This window comes from Jaculus jaculus, chromosome 2, assembly GCF_020740685.1.
Source record: "Jaculus jaculus isolate mJacJac1 chromosome 2, mJacJac1.mat.Y.cur, whole genome shotgun sequence".
NCBI classification, from domain to species: Eukaryota; Metazoa; Chordata; class Mammalia; order Rodentia; family Dipodidae; genus Jaculus; species Jaculus jaculus.
In genome coordinates this window covers 101,977,975-102,001,595 of record NC_059103.1, presented here as the reverse complement: position 1 = coordinate 102,001,595, position 23,621 = coordinate 101,977,975, and the positions used below count along the sequence as shown (strand labels likewise).

Sequence of the window (23,621 nt, the reverse complement as noted above, 5' to 3'; positions counted from 1 at the left end):
AGACACAGAGAGAAAGACAGATAGAGGGAGAGAGAGAGAATGGGTGCGCCAGGGCTTCCAGCCTCTGCAAACAAACTCCAGATGCGTGCGCCCCCTTGTGCATCTGGCTAATGTGGGACCTGGGGAACCGAGCCTCAAACCAGGGGCCTTAGGCTTCACAGGCAAGCGCTTAACCACTAAGCCATCTCTCCATCCCTCACACGACTTTTAACCTCTAAAATATTCTAACATTATTTTCTCCCCAGTGGAGATAGTTACTTGCCTCAGAGTTAAGTTCTCATGTAGTTGCTTGACTAAACATTTGATTAGCCAAATTTAGCCCTAAATATAAGTAGATGATATTAGCTTAATATGCTACCTTTACCAAGAGATCATTTCTATTTAAAAGACAATGCACTTTTTAACAATAGAAAAATGAGTCACTATGATGAAATTTCAAACAATATGGTGTATAGGCCAGAAACAGTGTGGGCAAGGGGGCTTTCTGCCTCTGAGATCATCCTTGTCAAAAGCCACCTGTCTCCAAGGGCAGTTCTGGCTGTGTGTTGGTGTCTGGATCAGGTCCAGGTTTTGCAATGCTAAGCAAAGGCGGTTATTTTTCCAACCAAGTGCTAAAGTGAGCCAGTTGCCAATTTCTGCTCATGATCAGAATGGCAATAGTTTCTCAGCCCTTGCCAGTGAATAAACTGAAGCTCACACATCCTCTAATCTTGAAAAAGGACAAAATATTGGAAGTGTGAACCTTCAAGCCATGTTTCTAGAAGTGATATGACTAGTCTTTCCTCATCAAATCTTTAAATAATAAAGATTTTGACTTTATTTAGCTTAGTTCAGCTTCCTGGTAAATATGCCATTAGTCATTTCATTAAATTTTCCATTGTTTCTATTTAATTTGCATATTTACATCCAATCTTATTTGTGGAAGGATTTAAGATGATGCATACTCACTACTTAGAGACTGATATGGTTCAATTAATATATACTTCTAATGAATACAGTGAGTGGCTGTGAAAATGATAGACCAACGAACACTAGGACTACATTCCATAAGGACTGCACCCACACATACATGCACACTCCCATATAATGTATACGCTTTTTGATATTACTCTTATACCTTCATTTTTATTCCAGAAATAAGTTTATGAGAGGTAAGTATGAGCCTGCATTTCTCTTGGAGGAAGTATCACAGGGAAAATATCAAGCATGTACATAGCAAAAGAAAAGACCCATATAGAATCCCTGGCTCTGAAGGTGTTGTGGTGCAGGAGCTGAAAGCCTCGGCCTTCACCCCCCCATGCTTGCTCATGCTATGCTATGCTTGAGGAATGTATTTCTACACAGAGAGGGTCATCTCAAAGCAAGGGAAACAACTCTATGGGAAAGGCAATCTAAGAAGACAAGTCATCACTCTTAAGTTTTCCCTCAAAAAAATTTACAGAGTGATAATAAATGTCAAAGAGAGAAAATTTGGAAAACAAAGATCTCAAATATGCTGAGGAGGGGAATCTAGTTTTATAACATTTACTCTGAGTCCTTAGTCTTGGAGTGCCAGGACAGAGTGTACCTTCCAGAGGCTGGAGATGGACTCAGGAAGCCAGGATCCTTCCCAGTGCAGCTCTTTAGCCAATGTAAACCCCATAGACATCAGGCCAGGAGAATAGCTCCCAAGAAAATTGGGCTCTTCCTCCAAAACTTTTAAAATTATTTTTATTTATTTATTTTCAAGTAGAGAAAGATAGAGAGAAGAAAGAGAGACAGAATAGTTGTGCCAGGGCCTCCATCCACTGCAAACGAACTCCAGACACATGTGCCACTTTGGCTATACGTGGGTACTGGGGAATTGAATCCCAGGATGTTTGATTTTGCAGACAGGCACGTTAACTGCTGAGCCATTCCTCTGGCCCACCCTTCCAATCTTAACTCTATCACTTATAACTGTGTGTCTTGAGAAACTTGCCTAGCCTCAATACACTTCAGTTTCCTTCTCTGTAAAATAGCTTAGAGCATTTTGCATCCATTTCCCAAAGTTGTGAGAATAAACTAAGATTATATGTATAAAGTACCAAAGAGGTTTGGTACATCATAAGTAGCCAATTTTACTTAGTAGTGGTATTGACACTGATAACATTAGTCATCATTTTGATCTATGAAAAACAACCTTGATTTCTGTGTCCTTCTTTGCTTTCTTTAAGGAAAAACTACGCCAATTACGGGATAGCATAATTGGGAAAAGATCAGAAGAAGAAAATGCCTATGGTAAGTAATATTTGCCTGCTACTCAAAATCAACAATGAGATAAAGTAGAAAGGGCCAGAACAGTAGATTCAAAAGATCTAAGTTCAGGGCTAGAGAGATGGCATAGAAGGTAAGGCATTTGCCTGCAAAGCCAAAAGCACTCAGGTTCGATTCCCAAGGACCCATGTAAACCAGATGCACAAGGTGGCACATGCATCTGGAGTTTGTTTGCAGTGTCTGGAGGCCCTGGTGTGTCCATTCTCTATTTCTCCCTTCTGCTTCTCTCTCTCTCTCTCTCTCTCTCTCTCTCTCTCTCTCTCTCTCTCTCTCTCTCTCTTAATGTCTCTCTCTCAAATAAATAAATAGAAATAAAGTATTTTTTAAAAAGATCTACATTAAAATCTACATATCTCACTTTCATACTGTCTAACCTAAAGATAGTCCCAATCTCTGGTTCTTAGGTTCCATCTCTGCAAAATGTAACAAATTGCATATACCTCTGGGAGTGCTTTTTTTAATTGTAAAATACTTCTCATCTATGACACATAATGGTTTCTCAATCCTACTTCTTTTTCATGTCCATGTAAGCCACAAATAAGATAATTCTTTCCCAGTTTTTTTAATGATCCATTATATCGATAATCAAATACATAGAGTATTCCTAGCATTGACAGTTCACACAAATGTCCATATGGGTATCATTTTGAATTATGCATCTCAGGATGCCATTTCCAAGAGTCCACATTCACCTTAGCAGCAATGCAGGTTCCCCATGCTAATATTTAAAACATTCTGTTGGAAGGTGGGGGACACTCATTGTTGACACAACAAACATTACTAACATGGCAAATATTCAACGATGAACAATACACTAAATAATTGAATATAAATTATGTTGTCACTATCTGACCACTCTTCTCCCAAGTCTCTTCTCCTGCAAGGCAATTAAAATCTAACAACCACTGAAAACAACCACATGAAAGCTTCAATCACTCACATTTTCAACAAGACCCTATAGCTTTTGGGCTCTGCACCATGTTGAGAGACACCATATGGAATTCATTTTTCTCCATGTTATTGAGCTGATATCTACTTTGCATAAGGCAATCTTTAAGCTTATATAAATGTGTTTTAAATAGAAATATACTTTGCAAAACAAATAAGCTCATAAGTAAGAAGACTTTTTTATCAATAATTTAACTCTACAGATTTTCACTGTTGTATGGAATAAGATTATAATTTTAATAATTTATAGAATGATACTAAGGAACATTCTATAGTTGTAGTTATTAATTGTTATTAATATATTAATATATAAAGGCATATGTTATATAGCATTCTTTTTTATTATAGCCACATTAGGTGTGTTTTATTTCTAATTAAAAAATAAAGGAGGCACTGAGAAAACAGAGTGATGAAGAGGGAGAAAGAGAGGAATCCACCAGTCATTACTGTTTTGATGCAATGGGTACAGATGCTTTAACTATGAATCAGTTAGTTCTTCATTCATCCACAACAGAACAAATAGTTCCAGGTATGTAGGAACATGCCTCCATTTTAGACATTGCCAAAACTGACCAAAATAAGCAAGCATTTTGGGATAGTAGGCAAAAAGCAAATGAATATTATGGTATCAGGGACAAGTAAGACTTGTGAGGCAGCTCTCATAAACACTCTCACAATCAATTGTGTCTCTACCAGAGTAATGTTCCTGATTTGGTCATGGTCTAAGGGCATTCTATGGCTCTGAGGAGGCAGAGACCCTAGATGAAGCTGGGGCTGCTGGTCTGTATGTGCTGTGTCACGAAGAGCAGTGGCCTCATAGGCACATGTGATCAATTAACTGAGTACTGTTATAAATAAGCAATACATATATACTAAATGGGGCCCAGAACAAAAAAATACATAAATAAATTCAGAAAAATATGTGCTCTCAGGTTAGTAGTTAAAACAAAAGTATATAAGTATGCACTTTCTCTAGTTTGTAGGCTTTTTTCTTCACAAGGATATGTTTTAACAATATTATATCTACTTTATGGATATTTTAGGACTGGTCTAGGAGACAATTGTGCTATAGATAATGACAGCTGGATTCCTATTGGCAGAAAAGAACTAAGCTGAGACAAGAAGAAGGCTAGAATGAGTCTTGTTACATCTCATTGGATTGAGAATTAAAGTATAATAAATCATGGCTGCTAATGCAAATGCTTCAAATAGATAAGTACAGAAATTCATATACCTGCACATATGCATTGTATACAATTCAGTGTGCTCATTAGACCTAAAACAGTGAAAGTCTAGATCCTATAAGTATAGTTAGTACCCAGACCTTAAGTTACAAAAACAAATGTCCAACAATCCTGTGAAAAACTGCTTGACAGGAGAAGTCAAATGGCAATTTAACTTATTCATTAATTAAATTTATAAAATTAATTAAATTTATAAATTAAATTAATTAAAATGACTATTAAACTAAAAAACATGTATACTATAAGGCACACAATGTCAAAAATTTGTCAGATCAACCCAAGTATGAATAACTGGTATATAGAACTAGATGTGTGCAATTGCTGATGAAAGTATATAGTAATGTGATGACTTCGAAACCCTCAAATATGGGCTTAAAATGTGGTCTTGTAACCTATCCTGTCCTACTTGTCTTTCCAGTACAGGTGTATATCCACCTACAGACTTACTCATAAAAGTTTAGAGTGGTTTTGTTCATAAGTCAAAACAGAAACCATCTAAACATCCAAGAGGAAAACACATAATTACATTGCTGCAAACTTTTGCTATAGGATAGTCCCTAACCAATGCAAACAGATGTTTCTATTATGGACAATATAAGTGAACCCCATACAGTGTGCTGAGTGAATGATACCAGACACAAAGAAGCACATGCTGTAAGATGGCGTTCTAGACAAAAGTAATGCATAGAGTACTAGTCTGTAGAGTGAAAAGGCAGATCAGGGCCTGATACGAGTAATGTCCTAATGAAGACTAATAGGGGCTTTGGGTAAATATGCTGTGGAGAGGAAATGGGTATGTGGCTATATAAATTTGTCAAAAATCCAAACTTGCACTGTTAGAAATGCTTAAATCGTCTGATGTGTAATTATATCTTAAAACTGTTGATTTCAAATATGAATAGGGTATTTCAGACTAAGAGGTTGTCAATGCATAGTAGCAAGCTTTCATTAACTACAAAACATACCTCAAATCATATCTTGGGACAAGTATTGGAAAAGCCACATGCAATGAATGGCTTCACACTTAGTGCCCAAAGGTAGAGTTAGTATTTAATTTAGACTGGGGAATCTCATGGTTACCTGAAAAACAAAGTCATCAAACAGTGAAGAGGAGCTACCCTAGGATAATTTTTTTTAATTAGTTAGTTTTGTACTCAATGAATACAGTCAAGTTGGTACCATTGTTAGCCTCCTCCATGTCCAACCACCTCCCCCTAGCCCCTCCTTGTTGAGGTATATAAGTCATGCATTGTGCATTGTGGCATTAGCCCTCACTTATTAGTAGGAGGAAATGTCTCTGTGTATCATGACCCAAGGTGTGGCTCTGACATTCTGCTCCTCTTCCACAAAATTTCCCTGAGCCATGTTGGGTTCATTTTGGGTCTGCTTCAGTGATGAGGTGTTGGGAGCCTCTTTGTCTGCATATCTGATTTGGTGGGAGTTGATTGTTCTCTGTGTTGATCTCCTTCACCCTTGTGCTGGTACCAGTTTCACCAAGAAAACAGCACCCTTGCTTGCTTTGCCAATTATTCTTAGTTTCAGCTGGGGCCCTTTTGAGGTATGATGGGGTGGTTCTCTCCTTGGGATCTGTGTGTATCTGAAAAAGAGAAGCAGATTCTCCAACAGAGAGTAAAGTTAGCACCAGATAAATGGGATAACCCTTATTTTTTTATAGAGAATTTAATAGGTGTAGGCCCTCTTGTAGCCCACGGTTGGTAGTAACTTGATAATGGAGAGCAGGCTCATGTTTGATTTGATCCATACATCTTGCCATGCACAACACTCAAGTTCAAATGGATCAAAGACCTAAATATAAGACCATAAACTCAGCTACTACTAGAAGAAAATATAGGAGGAACTTTCCATGATATAGGAATGGAAAAGGACTTCCTGAACAAAACCCTAGTACAGATATCCATAGATGGATCTTAAACAGTCACTCAACCAATGGGATCAGATGAAGCTGAAGAGTTTTTTCACAGACAAGCATACAATAAGCAAAGCCAATAGATTACCCACAGAATGGGAGAAAATATTTGTTGAATACCCTAGGAAAAATTTTACACAAACCCTCAGTAAAATATGCTTTTGTGTCTTGTAGATAAACTCACCATTGTGCACCATCCGAGTGGTAAGTGGACTGAATACTATCAAAATACATATCAAACTTTTAAAATGTAAATACAAATTTAACAGTACTATGTGAGTATACAACTTCATGTAGATGTCATATTTGTGTGCAAAATCACTTGGCATACAAAATTTTTCAAAACGCAGTCTAAGCCAGGTGTGGTGGCACATGCCTTTAATCCCAGCTCTTGGGAGGCAGAGGTAGGAGGATCACTACGAGTTCAAGACCACACTGAGACTACAGAGTGAATTCCAGGTCAGCCTGGGCTAGAGCGAGGCCCTACCTTGGAAAAAAAAAAATGTAGAGTAGCAATTTCCTCTGTTTTCCCATGTGTAAAATGTAAGTCTAGAGATGTGCTGAAAAGTCTGATCATGACTCATGAACCTGGAAGCTGATGGCTGATGGTGGAAGTCAGTGATAGAGCAAAAAGCATTTTAGCAACACTTCTTGGGGTGAGTCATTTGAATGTTATAGACAAGGAATGCATGATAATATGGGGAGGAAAACAAGGAACTAGAAACCAGAGGACAAATGAACAGTCCAGAAGTAACTGTAGATGGGTCAAATCACTGAAAATGGGCTGGAGAAGTCAAAGAGCTACACCACGTGGCTGGACTGAAATGTAGAACTCCGTCAAAAAGGCAGGAGGTGCATGAGAGCCCAACAGTGGGTAGGAGAGTGGACTTGCACTTGGCCAGTCTGGTGAAGGCAAAAATGAAGGGTGTTTAGTCAAAGTGCTGTCATTACTCCAAGAGTTGAAAAGACTGTTTCTAAACTAAACTGACTCCACGGGGTCTCCTCAAGTCAGTCTATACAAGAAAGAGACATGACTATCCAACTCACCAGGGTGCTTTGTCAATATGCTTTTGTTATGGATTCAGCAATTTTTCTCCTTGCCCATGCCTGGTTCCTTGTCCACATCATGTTAAAATGCTGAATGAATTACTCTACATGTGAATGACTGAAATAAAAGTTTGTATTTTTAGGTAATACTACCCACAGTGAAAATATGCTATATACTATTCCCTGTAGCAACAAGGTAGGCTGTGTTTATTTTAATTTTGTATTAAATTTATTTATTTTTTGACATTTTGATACATGTATACAATACATTTGATTCCATTTTCCCAAATTACTCTTTGTTGCCTCCCTAACCCCTCTCTAAAACCCTTCTTATTCTTCCCATTAGATCTCCATCATACTTCTATCCCTTGGTTGGTTGGTTTGGTTTTGACCCACCAAGTTAAATTAGGACCACCTGCATGATCATGGGCAGGATCTTATTTACTGTCGAAAGGTTTCACCACTAAAGAACATGACTATCCCTCCCCCAGAAATCATTAGTTACCACTACTTACTCTGTGAGGTGTGGGGTCCCATGGACCCCTTCCTCATCTGTGATGAAATATTGACAGGCTCAATCTTGTGCAGGAAATCACATCTGCTGTGAGCAGCTCATTAGTGTAGTAGACTTGTCAAATCCAGAAGACAGCATTCCACAACCCCACTTGCTATCTTCTTGATCTTATATTCTTTCAGCCCCCTTTTCTATCAGATTCCCTGAGAAGTTGGGTGTGGCTGAGCTGTATTGTTTAAGAGAAGCACACAGTAGTTGTTTATTCTTGCTAACTGCCATCTATGGATATCTGTATCTATCTCTGCCCTTCATACATAAAAAGCTTCTGTGCTTGAGGCTTCTTGCAGTCAAGTTCTCATTGCTGGTAGAAATCCCCCAACCAAGAGCAGCTCATGGGAAAAAGAGGATCTATTTTGGCTTACAGTTTCGAGGGGAAACTCCATGATGGGAGGGAAAATAATGGCATGAGCAGAGGGTGGACATCACCCCCTGGCCCATATAAGGTGGACAACAGGAACAGGAGAGTGTGCCAAACACTGGCAAGGTGACACTGGCTATAACACCCATAAGCCTGCCCCCAACAATAACTCTCCAGGAGGTGTTAATTCCCAAATCTCCATCAACTGGGAACATAGCATTCAGAACACCTAAGTTTATGGGGACACCTTAATCAAAATACCACATTCCACCCCTGGCCCCCACATCTCCATAATCCAAGGTCATTTAACTGAGCCATAATACCAAAAAAAGAAAAAAAAAAAACAACATAATGGCACAGAATAAACATTCACACTGCAAAATCTGGCATTGGGCATAGCAAATAAACATTCAGCCAATACAAGATTTAAAACAAGCAAGGACAAACATCAAACTCTGTAGCTTCAAGTCCAACAACTCTAGTGAGTGACAAATCTCCAAGTCCACTAATTCTAACCAGCAACAAGTCCCTGGCATTCCAATTCTGCCCCTCCAGGTAGGCTAGTCACAGTCCTGGGAAACTTCATTTGGGGCTGGCAGCTTTCCTTAGCAGCCATCTCATTGTCCCTGCAGCTCAACTGGGTCCCCACTGCAATCCATGGTTCATCCTGATGGCCTCATGGGGTCTCCATGCAAGCAACCAGCAAACCTGCTTTACAATTCCTATAGCCATTTCTAAAACACAACACCATGTTGCAAGCTGAATGACCCTCTCTTTCCTGCATTTCTTATACTCCACAATACCAGGTAGGGTGCCAATTTGTTAATCCATGGGGGAATAAAGCAGACTTTGAAGAACAGGACACTCTTTGAGCACTTAGGCCCCTTCAAAAGAGTCTATATTCTTCTTGTTTCCCCAATGCAAGTCAGCTTTCCTAATCTCAAAGGTTGTAATCTCTCAATTGCAGCAGTTCACCCAATGATTTTTCCTTCTGTGCCATATCCCTCTGCTCATACCAGTTCATTTCTATGCAAAGCAGCCCTGCACAAATTCTCAGGACACAGGCATAACAGCAAGCTTCCCACACAAACTTCTAGCCAAGTACAGGCAAAGCTCTTTCTCACCTTCCTAAGCCAAACCTCATAGTCCGTAGTTCTTACTGCATTCAGACCTTTCAACTCTGACCAGAAAAGTCCATCCAGCTGCATTTATAGCACTGCAAAGCATCTCTTAGGCCAAGGTTTCAAGTTCTTCCACATTCCTCTTGAAAATCAGCTCTAAAAGGCCAAAGCCACATAGTCAGGTTATCTATCAGCAATCCCACTCCTCAGCACCACTTTACTGTTGCAGTCAAGTTCACATTGCTGGTAGAAATTACCCAAGCAAGTGCAGCTTGTGGGGAAAAGAGAATTATTTTGGCTTACAGGTTCAAGGGAAAAACCCACAATGGCAGGGAAAAGGATGGCATGAGCACAGGATGGACATCACCCCCTGGCCAACATAAGGTGAACAATAGCAACAGGAGAGTGTGCCAAACACTGGCAAGGGGACACTAGCTATAACACCCATAAGCCTGCCCCCAACAATATACTCCCTCCAGGAGGTGTTAATTCCCAAATATCCATCAACTGGGAACATAGCATTCATAACACCTAAGTTTATGGGGGACACCTGAATCAAACTACCACAAGGCTGTAAGAAGTTCCAATCTATGGGAACAAAATGTACTTAGAAGGCAGTGTGTCATGCTGCCCGATGAGTACAACCACAGTATCAGGCTTCCCTGACAGGTCCAACCGAGCCATAGACCTGTGGCCAGATTTACAGTATGATACATACTTTCCCTTCTCTGGTGTGGGTCTTAGATTCAATTGGAGAGCAAGTTACTACTCCCAGAGCTCTCCTGCCGCTATTGCACCCATAAACATATCTTATCTTGCAGGTAGGTTGTGAAGTGCAAAGGATTGCTAAAGACTCCCCACCCTTTAGCTTGCATAGAACCTTCTGGCAAGAAGAAAGCTAGTGCCGGGCATGGTGGTGCACGCCTTTAATCCCAGCACTCAAGAGGCAGAGGTAGGAGGATTGCCATGAGTTCAAGGCCACCCTGAGACTATATAGTGAGTTCCAGGTCAGCCAGGACTAGTGTGAGACCCTACCTTGAAAAACCAAAATAAAAAAAAGAAGAAAGCTAGCTAGTATGGAACATGCTCCCAGCTTAAGTTATTTACATCCTGAAACAAAGTATATGGTGTCCTCAGCAAGAAGGACCTACCAACTAAAGGACCTACCAACTAGTTTTGGTGGATGACCAAGAGAAATAGAAACCACCAATATTGTTTAAGGGGTTTCTGTTGAACCCCTGACCAGGGATGAGATACCTCCCAAGGAGTCATCTTCCCTACTGGATAGCTTTCTTCTTGCCAGAATTATGAGTATATCTAACTTTACAATAAAAAATAACGAGTCATTTGATTCAGGAAATATAGTTCTAAACCCTCCTTAGAGGTCATATAAAGCCCCAAAATACTATTGATGAAAATATGTATCACTTCACAACATAGAATTACCTGAAAAGAAATTATAACAAGAGGATAAAAGAGCATTAAGTGAGGACTTCAACAATTGAAAACAAATATTCTTCAAGATGATGCCAATAAAGTCCTGTTACAAATATTTCTTCATGAAAATAAAGTTACTTCATCTCTCTGCATATATTATATAGGAAATGTTCACAATTACTAAAAGTCATGGGTTCTTGGATTTCTTGTAAAATCCAGATTGAGACCTTGGTAAGTGTCATAATAAAACAATTTTCGTTCCCAAATCTTTACAGCTTTCATATTTCAGATAAATAATAATCCATCACAAATTCATTTGCCCTTAAGAGGTGATTGAAGTATTTTGGTTTCTGTATAATTTTATTGCCTACCATGAGCTATAGAATTCATGCCATAGGCTCTTTAAACTCCTTGAAATGTAAAATTACACTGAAGCATAGGAATTTATGAAATCACTTTGTCAAAGAGTCTTCCACAAAATTCAAAGTACAATACACACACACACAAACACACACACACACACACACACACACACACACACACACAAGTAAATATAGCATATAAGAATATGGGCTGGATAAATGGCTGAGCATTAAAGCACTTGCCTGCAAAGCCTAAGGACCCAGGTTCTATTTCCCAGGACCCACATACGCCAGATGCACAAAGTGGTATGTGTGTCTACAGTTCATTTGCAGAGGCTAGAGGCCCTGGAAAGCTCATTCTCTCTCACACCCATCTCCTTTTCTCTCTTCCTCTCTCTCAAACAAATAATTAAATTATGTTTTTTAAGAAGAAAATAAGCACACACAGGTACACACACACACACACAAGATTTTCGGTCAGAAGAAAAAGATGCAAATACTCAATGTGAAGGCTTTTTCCTTCCAAATCAAAACAAAATTTGGGCAGATATAGTGACAGATCCTGTAGTCCCAGAACTTGAAGAGCTGAAGCAGAATAACAGGTTTGGTGCCAGCCTGGGCTACATACTGAAACCTTGTCTCAGAGACAAAACAGTAAATTAATTTAAATTATTAGTAAACTTTGAACTCAGGATTTCAATGTAGTTGTATTTTGCAATTATTCTGTTTCCTTTTAAGACAGAGATTTGCCTTACAAAGCTGCTTTCTCCCTCACCTGGGAAAGGCAACTATAACTTGTAATGGTTTTTTGTTCAGCCTTAAAGTGGAATAGTCCTAGCTCTCTATCTTTTTCTTTACATATTTCTTAGCTTCCTGCTCGACTCCAAGTTGAAAAGGAATTGGGTTTCTGCTACAAGAAAGATCATTAAAAGAGGTAAAATATTAGCTATTTTTCTTGGAAAACCTAAAGCAGACTTTTTACAGACTCAAATCATTTGAGGAAACTGATGTCTTTAAATGTTTCACTGTCTTCTCTTGAAAGAATAAACTTTATGTATAGAAGTAGTTTCATGCTTGCTAATAAATTTTAATTGAGGAGCCACTATTCACTACTACATTTCCTATGATCTCATTTTCAGATTATTGTAACAGAGCTTGATGCCCAGCAGATATGTTGTTTCTCCGTAAAGCAAGACTGCATTTGGATCATGTGTTTCTTCTCTCCACGGAAAATCCACACTCTGAGAGAAAGCAGATGCAAGTCTTGGATTTCAGAATTCATTATTAGCACAATTTATTATTATTAGACCTGCTGAAAGTAGGTATACCTATGTGAAAATAGAATAACATAGACCATAGCATTCTCTGGAAAATCTTGCATTTTTTACAATACCTTTGCCACTGAAGCAGCTAAGTGATGGGGCCTGTTAAAGTTACTGATAGATTATTATTCTTCTCCTTAGAATAACCATTACTATTCAAACTTACTACAAATTTGCCTTCTAAGTGATAGGTCCACTGTTTACCTTTCTCATGTTGAAAGCCATAAATAGTATTATTATAAAATGTCTTCAGAAAGTTTTCTTTATTTAGTGCTTGTTTTGGAAAATAAAAACTTTTTAACTCAGTTTGTAGTGGTGATTTTATTTTCTTTTTCAGTGCTGAGATTGAACACTGCCTCAGGCATGCAAGTCAAGCATTCCCACTAGCTCCATCTCCAGCCCTCTACATTTTTCCTTACCTCATATAAATTGTACAAACTCTTGGGTTTCACAGTGATATTTCAATATATGCATATGTCCTATGTTCATCATATCCATCCCACCTTCTTTGCCCTCTCCCCAGCACCATCCCCCATCCCTAAAACTCCCTCTTACTTTTTTTTAAAGTTAATGTAGACATCCTAAAGGCATAGTGGGTTCATCGGCCTGTCTCTTAGAAACATCTCAGCTTGGACTAGAATGCAGTTTATCATGCTATGTTTCTAAGTAAAAAGGCTAAATGTATATTGAATCAAACAAATACACAGGGGAAAAATGGCAGAAAAGTAGTAGAGAACTAGTTGGTAAGAAAAGGGGACTCAGTGGAATAAGGAAGGGAGGAGGAACAAGAGAAGGTAATGAGAGGGTATTAGAATCAAAGGATATACATGTATAAAATTGCCAATAAAATATTTTAAGACATATGTCTGACTCTTCAAAATAAGTTAATGAGAATAAACAATATTTTTTCTGCTCATTATCCTGAAAATTGAGATCTACTAAACTTAGGAAATGCCACTAATTACTTGGGTAGTATGCATATCAAAGAATAAATACAAATGGTGGTTTTCCTATTTCTAAATAGAAACAGTCATATATAATTAAAGTCATTTATATGTTTTTCATGCCCATCAACATTTCAGGTAGTTTTGGTTATAGTGATTTAATCAACCCCTAGGAGAAAGGGGTTTTTGATGATGACATTTGAAACTTTGATTCAGTATCACATCCATGAGCCCATGAAGTGGTATACCCTCCCATACACTGAGCCTCCATTTCTGATGGTTCTGCTCACCAAAAGTTGGGAAAAACAATACAAAACTTATACTTTTCCCATAATTCCAAGACCTATAAGATTCAAATAAAATTATGATCTCTAAAGTAAGACCTCCCATATTGACGTGTCATCAATGCCCATGGTCAAACCATTGGCATTATTTTTTATAAAAGGATAAATCCAGTGAAGCCTAAAAGGGGCAATATATTAGTTACTTTTCTTGTAGCTGTGACATCATACCTGGATAAATCAACTTAAAGGGAGAAAAGTTTATTTTGGCTTACAGTTTCAAAAGGATATACTGCATCATGACAAGTAAGTCATGGTAAGAGAAAAAAACAGTGGGTCAGGATGCAGAAGTTGACTAATGCTGGTGTTTAGCTCACTCTCCTTTTACTCAGTCCAGGAACCCAGCCCGTGGAATAGCATCATGCATACTTAGGGTGAGACTTCCCAACCCAAGTGTTCCCAATATAAGAACACCCTCACAGTAATTTTCTCTCCTAGGTGATTCTGGTTCCCATCAAGCTGACCATCAAAAGCCCACCCCTTTACATGCAAACACATCATTTTTAAGTCATTACCTACCCCTTTCCATTTCACAATGCAAAATGATTTTGGTCCAACTATATGGTCCTTACAGCCTTCACCAGCTTTTCAACTGTTCACAAATATAAGTGTATATAATCTCTTCTGAGACTCAGCAATCTCTTAACTATGAACCCTCATTATATAATATACATATATTTATTAATATTAAATATATATATTTCCAACATGTAATTACATAACAAGGAAAGACTGAACTAAAGCAAAACTAAAACGAAGCAAAACAAACAGTAAACCCTGCAGGCCTGTATCAGCCCTGCTGGGTCTCATAATAGAATCACATGCATTCCACAGGGCTCGTGTAGTCCTCCCTCTCCAGCTCTACTGCCTGCAGCATACATAGACTCTCTCTAGGGCTGGATCCACCTTCTTTTTTTCTCTTTTTTAAAAAATGTTTCATTTATTTATTTATTTGACAGAGAAAGAGGGAAATAAAGAGAGAGAGAGAGAATGGGTGTGCCAGGGCCTCTAGCCATTGCAAACAAACTCCAGACACGTGAGCCCCCTTGTGCATCTGGCTAACGTGGGTCCTTGAAAGGTGGCTTGGTAGTTAAAGGTGCTTATTTGCAAAGCCTGACAGCCTGAGTTCGAGGCCGCAGTGCCCATGTTAAGCCAGATGTACAAAGTGGCATATGCATCTGGAGTGCACTTGCAGTTACAGGAGAGCCTGGTATACCCATTCTCTCCTCTCTCTCTCTCTCTCTCTCTTTCTCTTTCTCTCAGAAATAAATAAATAAAAATATGTTTTTAAGAGAGAAGACTATAAACTAAATGCAACAAATTCAATTACATACTGCATTTATCTCCTTAGTAATGGAAGGCATCAGAAAATGGGAGCAAAAGGAGGGAGGGTCGAAAGCTTGACTGTTTTGTGGACAAGTGGAGTATTTCTAAGAAGTGCGTAACCACTAAAAGAGAATGAGGGACTCTACAGGAAATCTTCTGAAGACTCAGTAGAAAACCTGCACACCTGCACAGTCAGGTGCCACTGAACTTCAGCTTTCCTGAAACCCTGTCTTCATGTCAGCTCTGCTCTCAGGCCATCATTCCAAAGCTACTCCCAACCTTAGAATCTTCAATTTGTCAACATCTGACTTCTAGAGAAATTTGAACTGGTCCTAAATGCCATTAAAAGTCTTAGTTTTAATGTGATCCCATTGGTTGAGTGACTGTTTAAAATTGTGAGCTACTGGGGTTTTGTTCAGGAAGTCTTTTTCCATTCCTACAGCCTTATTTTCACCTAGTTTCAGTTACAAGAAAGTATGTAGGCCAATGGGTTCTTAAGTGGAGCAGATACTTTTCCTTATGCCCCAGATATTTTACAATATCTGGAGACATTCTTGGTTAGCATAACAGGGGAGGAAATGCTCCTGGCATCCAGTGTGTGAAGATAGACAATGCTGGGATGCTGGCAAACATCATGCAATACATAAGACAAAGAAATATCTGCTACACAATGCTAATATTGCTGAAGCTGAAAAACACTGATCTAGGCTAAGAAATAAAACAGAGTTTTATTTAATACAGTAGTGTAGGGCTGGAGAGATGGTTTAGCAGTTAAGGTGCTTGCCTGTGAAGCCTAAGGACCTAGGTTCAATTCCCCATGACCCATGTAAGCTAGATGGATATGGTGGCACATTTGTCTGGAGTTCATTTGCAATGGCTAAGTACCCTGGAACCCTGTTCTCCCTCTCTCTCTCTCTCTCTCTCTCTCTCTCTCTCTCTCTCTCTCTCTTCCTTTTTTAAAAAAAATTATTTATTTATTTGAGAGTGACAGAGAGAGAGAATGGGCATTCAGCCACTGCAAACAAAGTCCAGATGCATGCGCCCCTTGTGCATCTGGCTAACGGGGGTCCTGGGGAATCAAGCCTTGAACCGGGGTCCTTAGGCTTCACAGGCAAGTGCTTAACCACTAAGCCATCTCTCCAGCCCTCTCTCTCTCTTTCTCTCTCTCAGTCTCTCTCATTAAATAAATTTTTAAAAATATTTTAAAAAACAGTATTGTAAATGAAAGCAGTCAGTTTATATGCTGTTTTTGGAGGCAGAAACCCTGTCATATGACTATATCCTAAGTGGATCATCAGCTACTCAGATGAATGGATGTACCTCATATATTTTCAAATAGCAATGTTGTGCTATCAATGGCAATCCTAATTTTTAGAAATGAGAATACTATTATTTATTAATTAAAATGACCTTGTAACTTGAGTTATTAGTTATTCCTTGTGCACTGTTCTTGTTTATCCTATAAAGCTCAGGAGGTTATGATTGTAGTAACAGACTTATGTGAATATTTGTTTTGTGTTTCTTTCCTAAATAGGTTAAAATATAAGAGAAGCTCTGTAGAGTTGCCCTGAGGCAGAGGTCCCCAGCTGATTATGACAGAGATGACACCAAGTCCCACTTGCATCCCTTTTTGTAGTCATACCTGCCAGACACATTTGACCTTATTTTGTGGGAACTATTGAGATAAGCTACTATTTAACAAATACTAGTAAGAATTAAGACTCTGAACACATGGAGTTCAACTTTGTAAATGATGGCATATCATATACTCAATAACCTTATCTCCCAACTACTAAAGGTAATGAGTCTTACATAATTTTAGCAGTGGTAAGTGACATCAAGCATTTAAATGCCAGTGTAAAACCACATTCCAGAGTATCAACTTCAATTGAAGAACAACCTAGTGTAAGCTGTGGCTCAGCTGGGTCCTAAGTGCACAAACAAAGCAACTTTGATTTCCCCATGAGACTGACTTCAGCAACAATAAAATAGGGATATTATTACCATTGTTATCATAAGTAGTTTGAAGATTACCTGTTGAGAGATGATTGATTAATTTATTTTATGGAAAGAAGACAGAAATTAGTAAAAGAGTATTGTTAATGATTAACATGGAAAATTAGGCATAAAATGGGACTGTACAAGGCATACTAGGATGCATAGTTTATTTAACAAAAATGAAAAGATAATAATTTCTCAGAATACTTTAGCTGAGACAAATGGTTAACAATGATAGTGTGTTAAAATTACTCTTACTGAAATATGAAGAGTGTATGGACCTTCTGACTTGCATTTATGCATAGCCATATAGCATGTGATACAAATATGCACCATTAAAAAATAAAAACAAATATTAATAACTGTTGAATAACCACCTGGATTATCTATAAATATCCAGTACCTCCAAAAAATCCAAGAGGGGGTCAATATTATGGCAATGTTCCCTGAGTTATGTTCCAAGGAACTTAGTGAGACAGTTTGGAGATGGTATTGGCCTTAAAGTGGATTTCATTGTCAAGTGGGTTTGGAAAGTGCTCTATGCTTGTATTAATCACATTATCATTGTTCTAACAAAACACATGACAAGAATCAGGTTATGAAAGGGAAAAAAGGTTTATTCTGGCTTACAGTGAGTCCTGAGGGCATATGTCCTATCATGGCAGAAAAGGTAACCATTAATAGGAGAAACATCATGTAGTCACACTGAACCCATAGCCAGGAAGCAGAGAACATGAATAGGAAGTGTGACTGAACTTAAGAACCTTCCCCACTGACCCAGTTCCTCCAGCAGGCTCCACCTCCCAAAGGTTCCACAACCTTGCCAAGCAGCCCCATCAGTTGCAGACCAAGTGTTCAAACACATAAGCATGTAAAGGAAATTTTAAAATCAAACCATAGTAGTGATTTTTTTTCAATTTTAGATAACCATACTATACACCAATGTATTGAAAATAATCTTGCAATAAAACTTAACATTGTTTGAAAAAAAATTGACTTACATTTTATCTAAGCATACTTTGGTATCATTTTTTGTAGACCAAAAAAATTAAGAATGCTTGCAATGGTGTTAAGGGGTAGTTTGGAACCTGGTTCAGTGGGAAATGGTCTTTATCAAGTGGTGATGTCTGCTGTTACCCAGTGGCAGTGTGGAGGTGAGAGTAGTGGATGCATGTTTACATCCTGGCATTCAAGTTCTCATAAGACAAAAGATTAAGTTTTTGGTTTTGAAGGAGAAGAATTTCACTCCAAAGACATAGTAGGCATTTTCAACAAAATCATAGAAGAAAACTTCCCCCAAATTGGGAAAGAGATGCCAATGCAGATACAGGAAGCCTTTAGAAGACCAAACAGACAAAACCTGGGAATAACCTCTCCTTGTCATATTATAATTAAACTACCAAACATACAAACCAAAGAAAATATGTTGAAAGCAGTTAAAGAGAAAAATCAAGTCACATACAAAGGCAAGACCATCAGGATCACAGCAGATCACTCAACACAAACTTTAAAAGCCAGAAGGGCTTAGAATAATGAATTCCATGTTCTGAAAGATATCAACTGTCAACCAATGTTACTTTATTCCTGCAAAGCTATCCATTCAAATAGACAGAGAAATAAGGATATTTCACAACAAAAGCAGGCTAAAGGAATATTTGAAGACAAACCAGCTCTACAGAAAATACTTGACAGAATCCTCCATGTTGAAGAGAAAGAAAAGCACACATATAAGGAACCTGCAAAAAACAAACCATACTCAAATACTAGTTAATACAAAAGAGCAAAGGTAAAACCAGAAGAACTACAAAACAAGAAAAATGGTTTGGAAAATGATAAACATTAGTTTAATTCAGAATAAAGTTGACAGTTTAGCATGTCTTTGCACTACTAAGAAAAATAGATGTGCTTCTCAATTAACACTGAGATTTCTGCTATATGATTATGTTTATTGTGTCCTCAAATCAACATCAAGGCTGGCTCTCCTCAGAATAGGTAGAATATTGGTCAAAGGTGTTATGCAAGAAACACTGGCACAATTTCTAATTCTGAAGTTCTGTTCAGCAGCTTAGTTCTGGAACCTTTGTGCCCCATATAGTGACCATATATTGACCCACAAAGTGAAAAATTGTCCCTCAGCAAACTAATCAAATATTTCTCATGGACTGCCTCATTTCTCCAGGTACAATGGACATGTTCCAGCACCTATAAGAAAGGGTCTACAATTTTGCCCCTAGAATTTCTTATTTCTTTATTCAAACAGAGAGGATTCTGGGAAGGATGGAATTGTGTTTTGGCAGTCTGGCCTGACACTCAAGTAAAGGTCCCCGCAGGCAGGTAAGGAGACCAGAGTATGGGTTATAACCTAAAGTGGTGTGTTCTGTAACATCAGTGTGGCAAGTCCTGCCTGGCACGTCTGGATATTCAGTATCAACTGACTTGGGGAAATCCAGCAGGTGGCCTTCCACTGGCAGTGATGTTGAAGGACACAAGACCCTCACCAGTGGTTCTTATCTGTCCTCCCACTGGTTTCCATAAGTTGTGCCTCCTTGGCTGACATATTTACAGTCCTATTTGGATTTTGGCCACAAATAATGTTTCCTACATTAAAATAAGGAATAAGGCTAAAAGATGGCCAAAAAATCCATATATGACTACAAAACTGTGTCTACTTACCTTTTTCAACTGTTAGGAGATAAGAAAGTATTATCATGCTGAGGTGGAAATCATTTCTGTAGCCAAAAATAAACAGTATTCATAAAAATATTTCTCTTATTTCAGTCTCAGAAATGGGAATGAAAAACAGCAATGGTCTCTGGAAGATAGAAGAAATTTTATTTAAAAAATAAATTTTGTAAGTCTATAAAATGTAGCACCATTGGTCCTAGAAAAAATTATATATATATATATATATATATATATATATATATATATATGTATATGTATATATATATATATGTATATATATATATACATACATATATATATAAAATGTTATATAGAATGAAGAGAATGGATTTTTTCTTGGATTACTATGTGTATATATTGAATAAATTTTCATATTTAAAGGGAATATGGAGAGCAAATAGAATATCCACATAAATGAAAGAAAAATTTTGACAGCTATGCCACTGACAGAGACCTAATATCTAGAATCTACAAAGAACTCAAAGCCTAAACAAAAATAAATAAATAAATAAATAAGCAACATACTCAACTGGGGAAGAGAAGTGAATAGGAAGTTCTCAGAGGAAAGAATAGAAACAGCTAACACACACTTAAATTGTTCGGGCTGGAGAGATGGCTCGGCAGTAAAGGCCTGCGAAGCCTAAGGACCATGTAAGACATACACACAAGATGATGCAAGATTGCACATGCACACTAAGTGGTGCATGCATCTGGAGTTCAATTACAGTGGCTGAGGGCCCTGACATTCCAGTTCTCATTCTCTCTCTTTTTCTCTTGCAATAAAAAGGCCATTCTGTTGAGCTTGCCTCAAAAAAAAAAAGAAAAGAAAAGAAAAGAAAAGAAATTGTTCAACATTTCTAATAATCAGAAAAATGCAAATTAAAACAACTATGAGATTTCACCTTGCTCTAGTAAGTATGGTAATCATTATGAAAACAATTGTTCACAAGAATGTAAGCAAAAAGGAATCCTCATTCACTGTTGGTAGGAATGCAAAATTGTACAACCACTATGGCAATCAATATGGAGATTCCTGAAAAAAAGATAAATATAGAACTACAAACAGACCCAGTTATTCCTTCACTGGACATTTACTCTAAATGCTCCATGATTCACTACAGAAATATCTGCTCAACCATGTTTATAGTAGCTCAATTCATGGTAGCTAAGAACTGGGATCAACCCAGGTGCCCATCATTGGATGAATGGATAGTCAAGCTGTGGTGCATTTACACAAGGGAATTCTACTCAGCAACAACAACAAAAAAAAATGATACAATGAAATTTGTAGGAAAACCGATGGGCTTGGAACAGATCATACTCAGTGAACTCACACAATCACAGAAAGACAAATGCTGCATGTTCTCACTCATCTGCAGTTCTTAACCTGCATCTGCTTGAGTTGCTGGCATTCTGGATAGGCAAGTCAAGGCCCATAGTTGTGAAGATGAAATATGTGAAGCTTAAGAAATACTGAAGACTCAGTTAATGCCCACTGAATTATCGAGATCATCATTAGCATCAGTCAGTTCTCAACTTGAAATACAATAGCCAATTACTGTAGTCATTGTCATCAGAAACTTTATAATTGTGTTGTAAACTGTTCTTCTTTGAATTACATACAGAAGTGAAAGTTGCATTTCAAAAATAATTTTAGATATGTGTCCCAAATTCATTAATCCCTGACAATCTGTTTTGGATTCTTACAAAGTTAAGGTTTGGCCATTTATGGAGTAGTCTTAGAACAGAGATTACTTTGAGGAATATTTCTTGATATTTTTGTTTATAGCCCCCAAAATAGGCAAACCTGCCTAGGTGTTCATAGTAAGCTAACTTCTACTTGCTTCTGACCCAAGATCTCTTTGAAATAGAGGGACTGTCATAGAAGCAGCCTTTTCTCAGACTTCCCATCAGAGGAGGACTGTCTGTGAGACACATTCCACCAGGGACACAGTCTCAAGGCAGGCATGAGGATCTGAGGTGAGCAGAGGGCATAGCCCTGCTCATAAAGCCACAGACTATATGGGACCCTTTCTGGTGACTGTGGTGGTCACAGTCACACTCAGTTGTCTAGACATCAGGTTCAGTGGTTTCTGAGAGTTTTTGTGTTATCAGCGGTGGCATTAGGCACAGTTGCTTCCTAATCTATATTTTAGCCACAGTAGTATTAACTTAAATAAACATCTTGAATCTAAAGAAACATTAATTAATTAATGTACTTTAATTCTTGGTATTAAATCTAATTTATAGCAAAATATCTAAGAGAGTTTCTGTTTCCTAAATGCAACTATGACTAAATCACATTAACAGTCTGAATTTAACTCCAATTTTAATTAGTTGGGATTTTTATCTGATAACATAGTCTCTAGTTTTCACTTCCAAACCATTTACCTTGCTACTCAGTTCTCATTTCAGGCACAGTCACCCAAATTGGTAATTCCTTGATGTTAAGTGAATAACCATCATCAGATATCTTCTGGAATACCTGATGTATAAAATAACTTATTCCTCCTGACATGACTCCAACTTTCAAAACTATCTAATACCATATACATCAAGTTACTCAGATGTGTATAATCAATTTGATATCCTTTCATACTTTATATAATAGCTTACAGAACTTTAAATTTAAATTCCAGTGAAATGAACCTCTAAAAGTAACAGAGCCTAGGGTGCTGAACTCACAATGGTCACCATATTTCTACTAAGCAAGTAGTTCTGGGCTCTGTTTCTCATAAAACTCAAAGAATGGACCTCACAGACAATGAAGGATGGGTTGTAAAGAAAAACTTTATTACAGAAAGAAAGCACGTTTGGAGGGGAAAAAAAAAACTTATTGCAGAAAGGAAGAAAAATTTGTTTACAGAAAAGTAAAAGTAAACCACGAAAGCACAGAGCTCCCTGCAAACAGGAGGGGACTTGGACAGGTTGCCTTTGATGGCTAGTATTCAAGGGTTTATAAGGCACTCTGATTGCAGAAATAAATTGATCTTTAAAATAATTGGACTAAGATTTGGAGACATGCCGTTCTGGTCTAATTATCAATTCCCACAAGATGTCAGAGTATATCCTTTCCAATCAGGGCATTGATTACATTCCTCTCCATCTCAGTGACTGGGCCAGCGGGAGTGGGTTTTCAAGTGTAGGCTTGTAAAGTTTGAAAAATAGATAGAACAAAGAGAGGATTTAATAGGGGCCAGCCCAAGCCTGCTGAGACCAACCTGTATTTTTCCTGCCCTTCCTATTTTCTAACTCATACCAAGCTGCAAGCCCTCTTGTTTTCATTTCCCAGTGTTTTTAAGTTTACTAGCACTGTCTTTAACCAGGCATTCCCAAGGAAAGGACAAAAGGAAAAACTGCAGCCAAGATCCGGCAGCTTAATAGCCAAAGACACAGAAGAAGATTGTGGATTTTCAAAGGTCCTTTCGAACTACCTATCCACTTTCTTACTCCTATTCTTCCACCACTATTACCACAGTTGTATTAAAATCTTTGTTCATTGGCTACTTTGTAGGATCTAGATCTGTGTAAGATGTCGCTCAAAAATGTTCAATTAAATCAACTACCTTTATTAAAACTCATTTTTCATTATTAGCTAAAAGTAGCAAGTTATAAATTCGGGAAGAAAGTCTTTTATATGTATAATCAAGGCATCAGAAGTAAATTACACATTGAATAATTCTTCTATTATT

At 37.9% G+C, this 23,621-nt stretch overlaps 1 protein-coding gene across 1 annotated transcript in view; it reads left to right on the top strand.

Moving 5' to 3' along the window:
* Bank1 (B cell scaffold protein with ankyrin repeats 1) overlaps positions 1-23,621 on the top strand; it is a 359,398-nt gene that overhangs the window by 258,383 nt on the left and 77,394 nt on the right. The window contains 3 exon segments of the mRNA XM_045143530.1: positions 2,196-2,259; positions 6,589-6,618; positions 7,605-7,657. Coding sequence (XP_044999465.1) covers positions 2,196-2,259; positions 6,589-6,618; positions 7,605-7,657 — 147 coding nt within the window.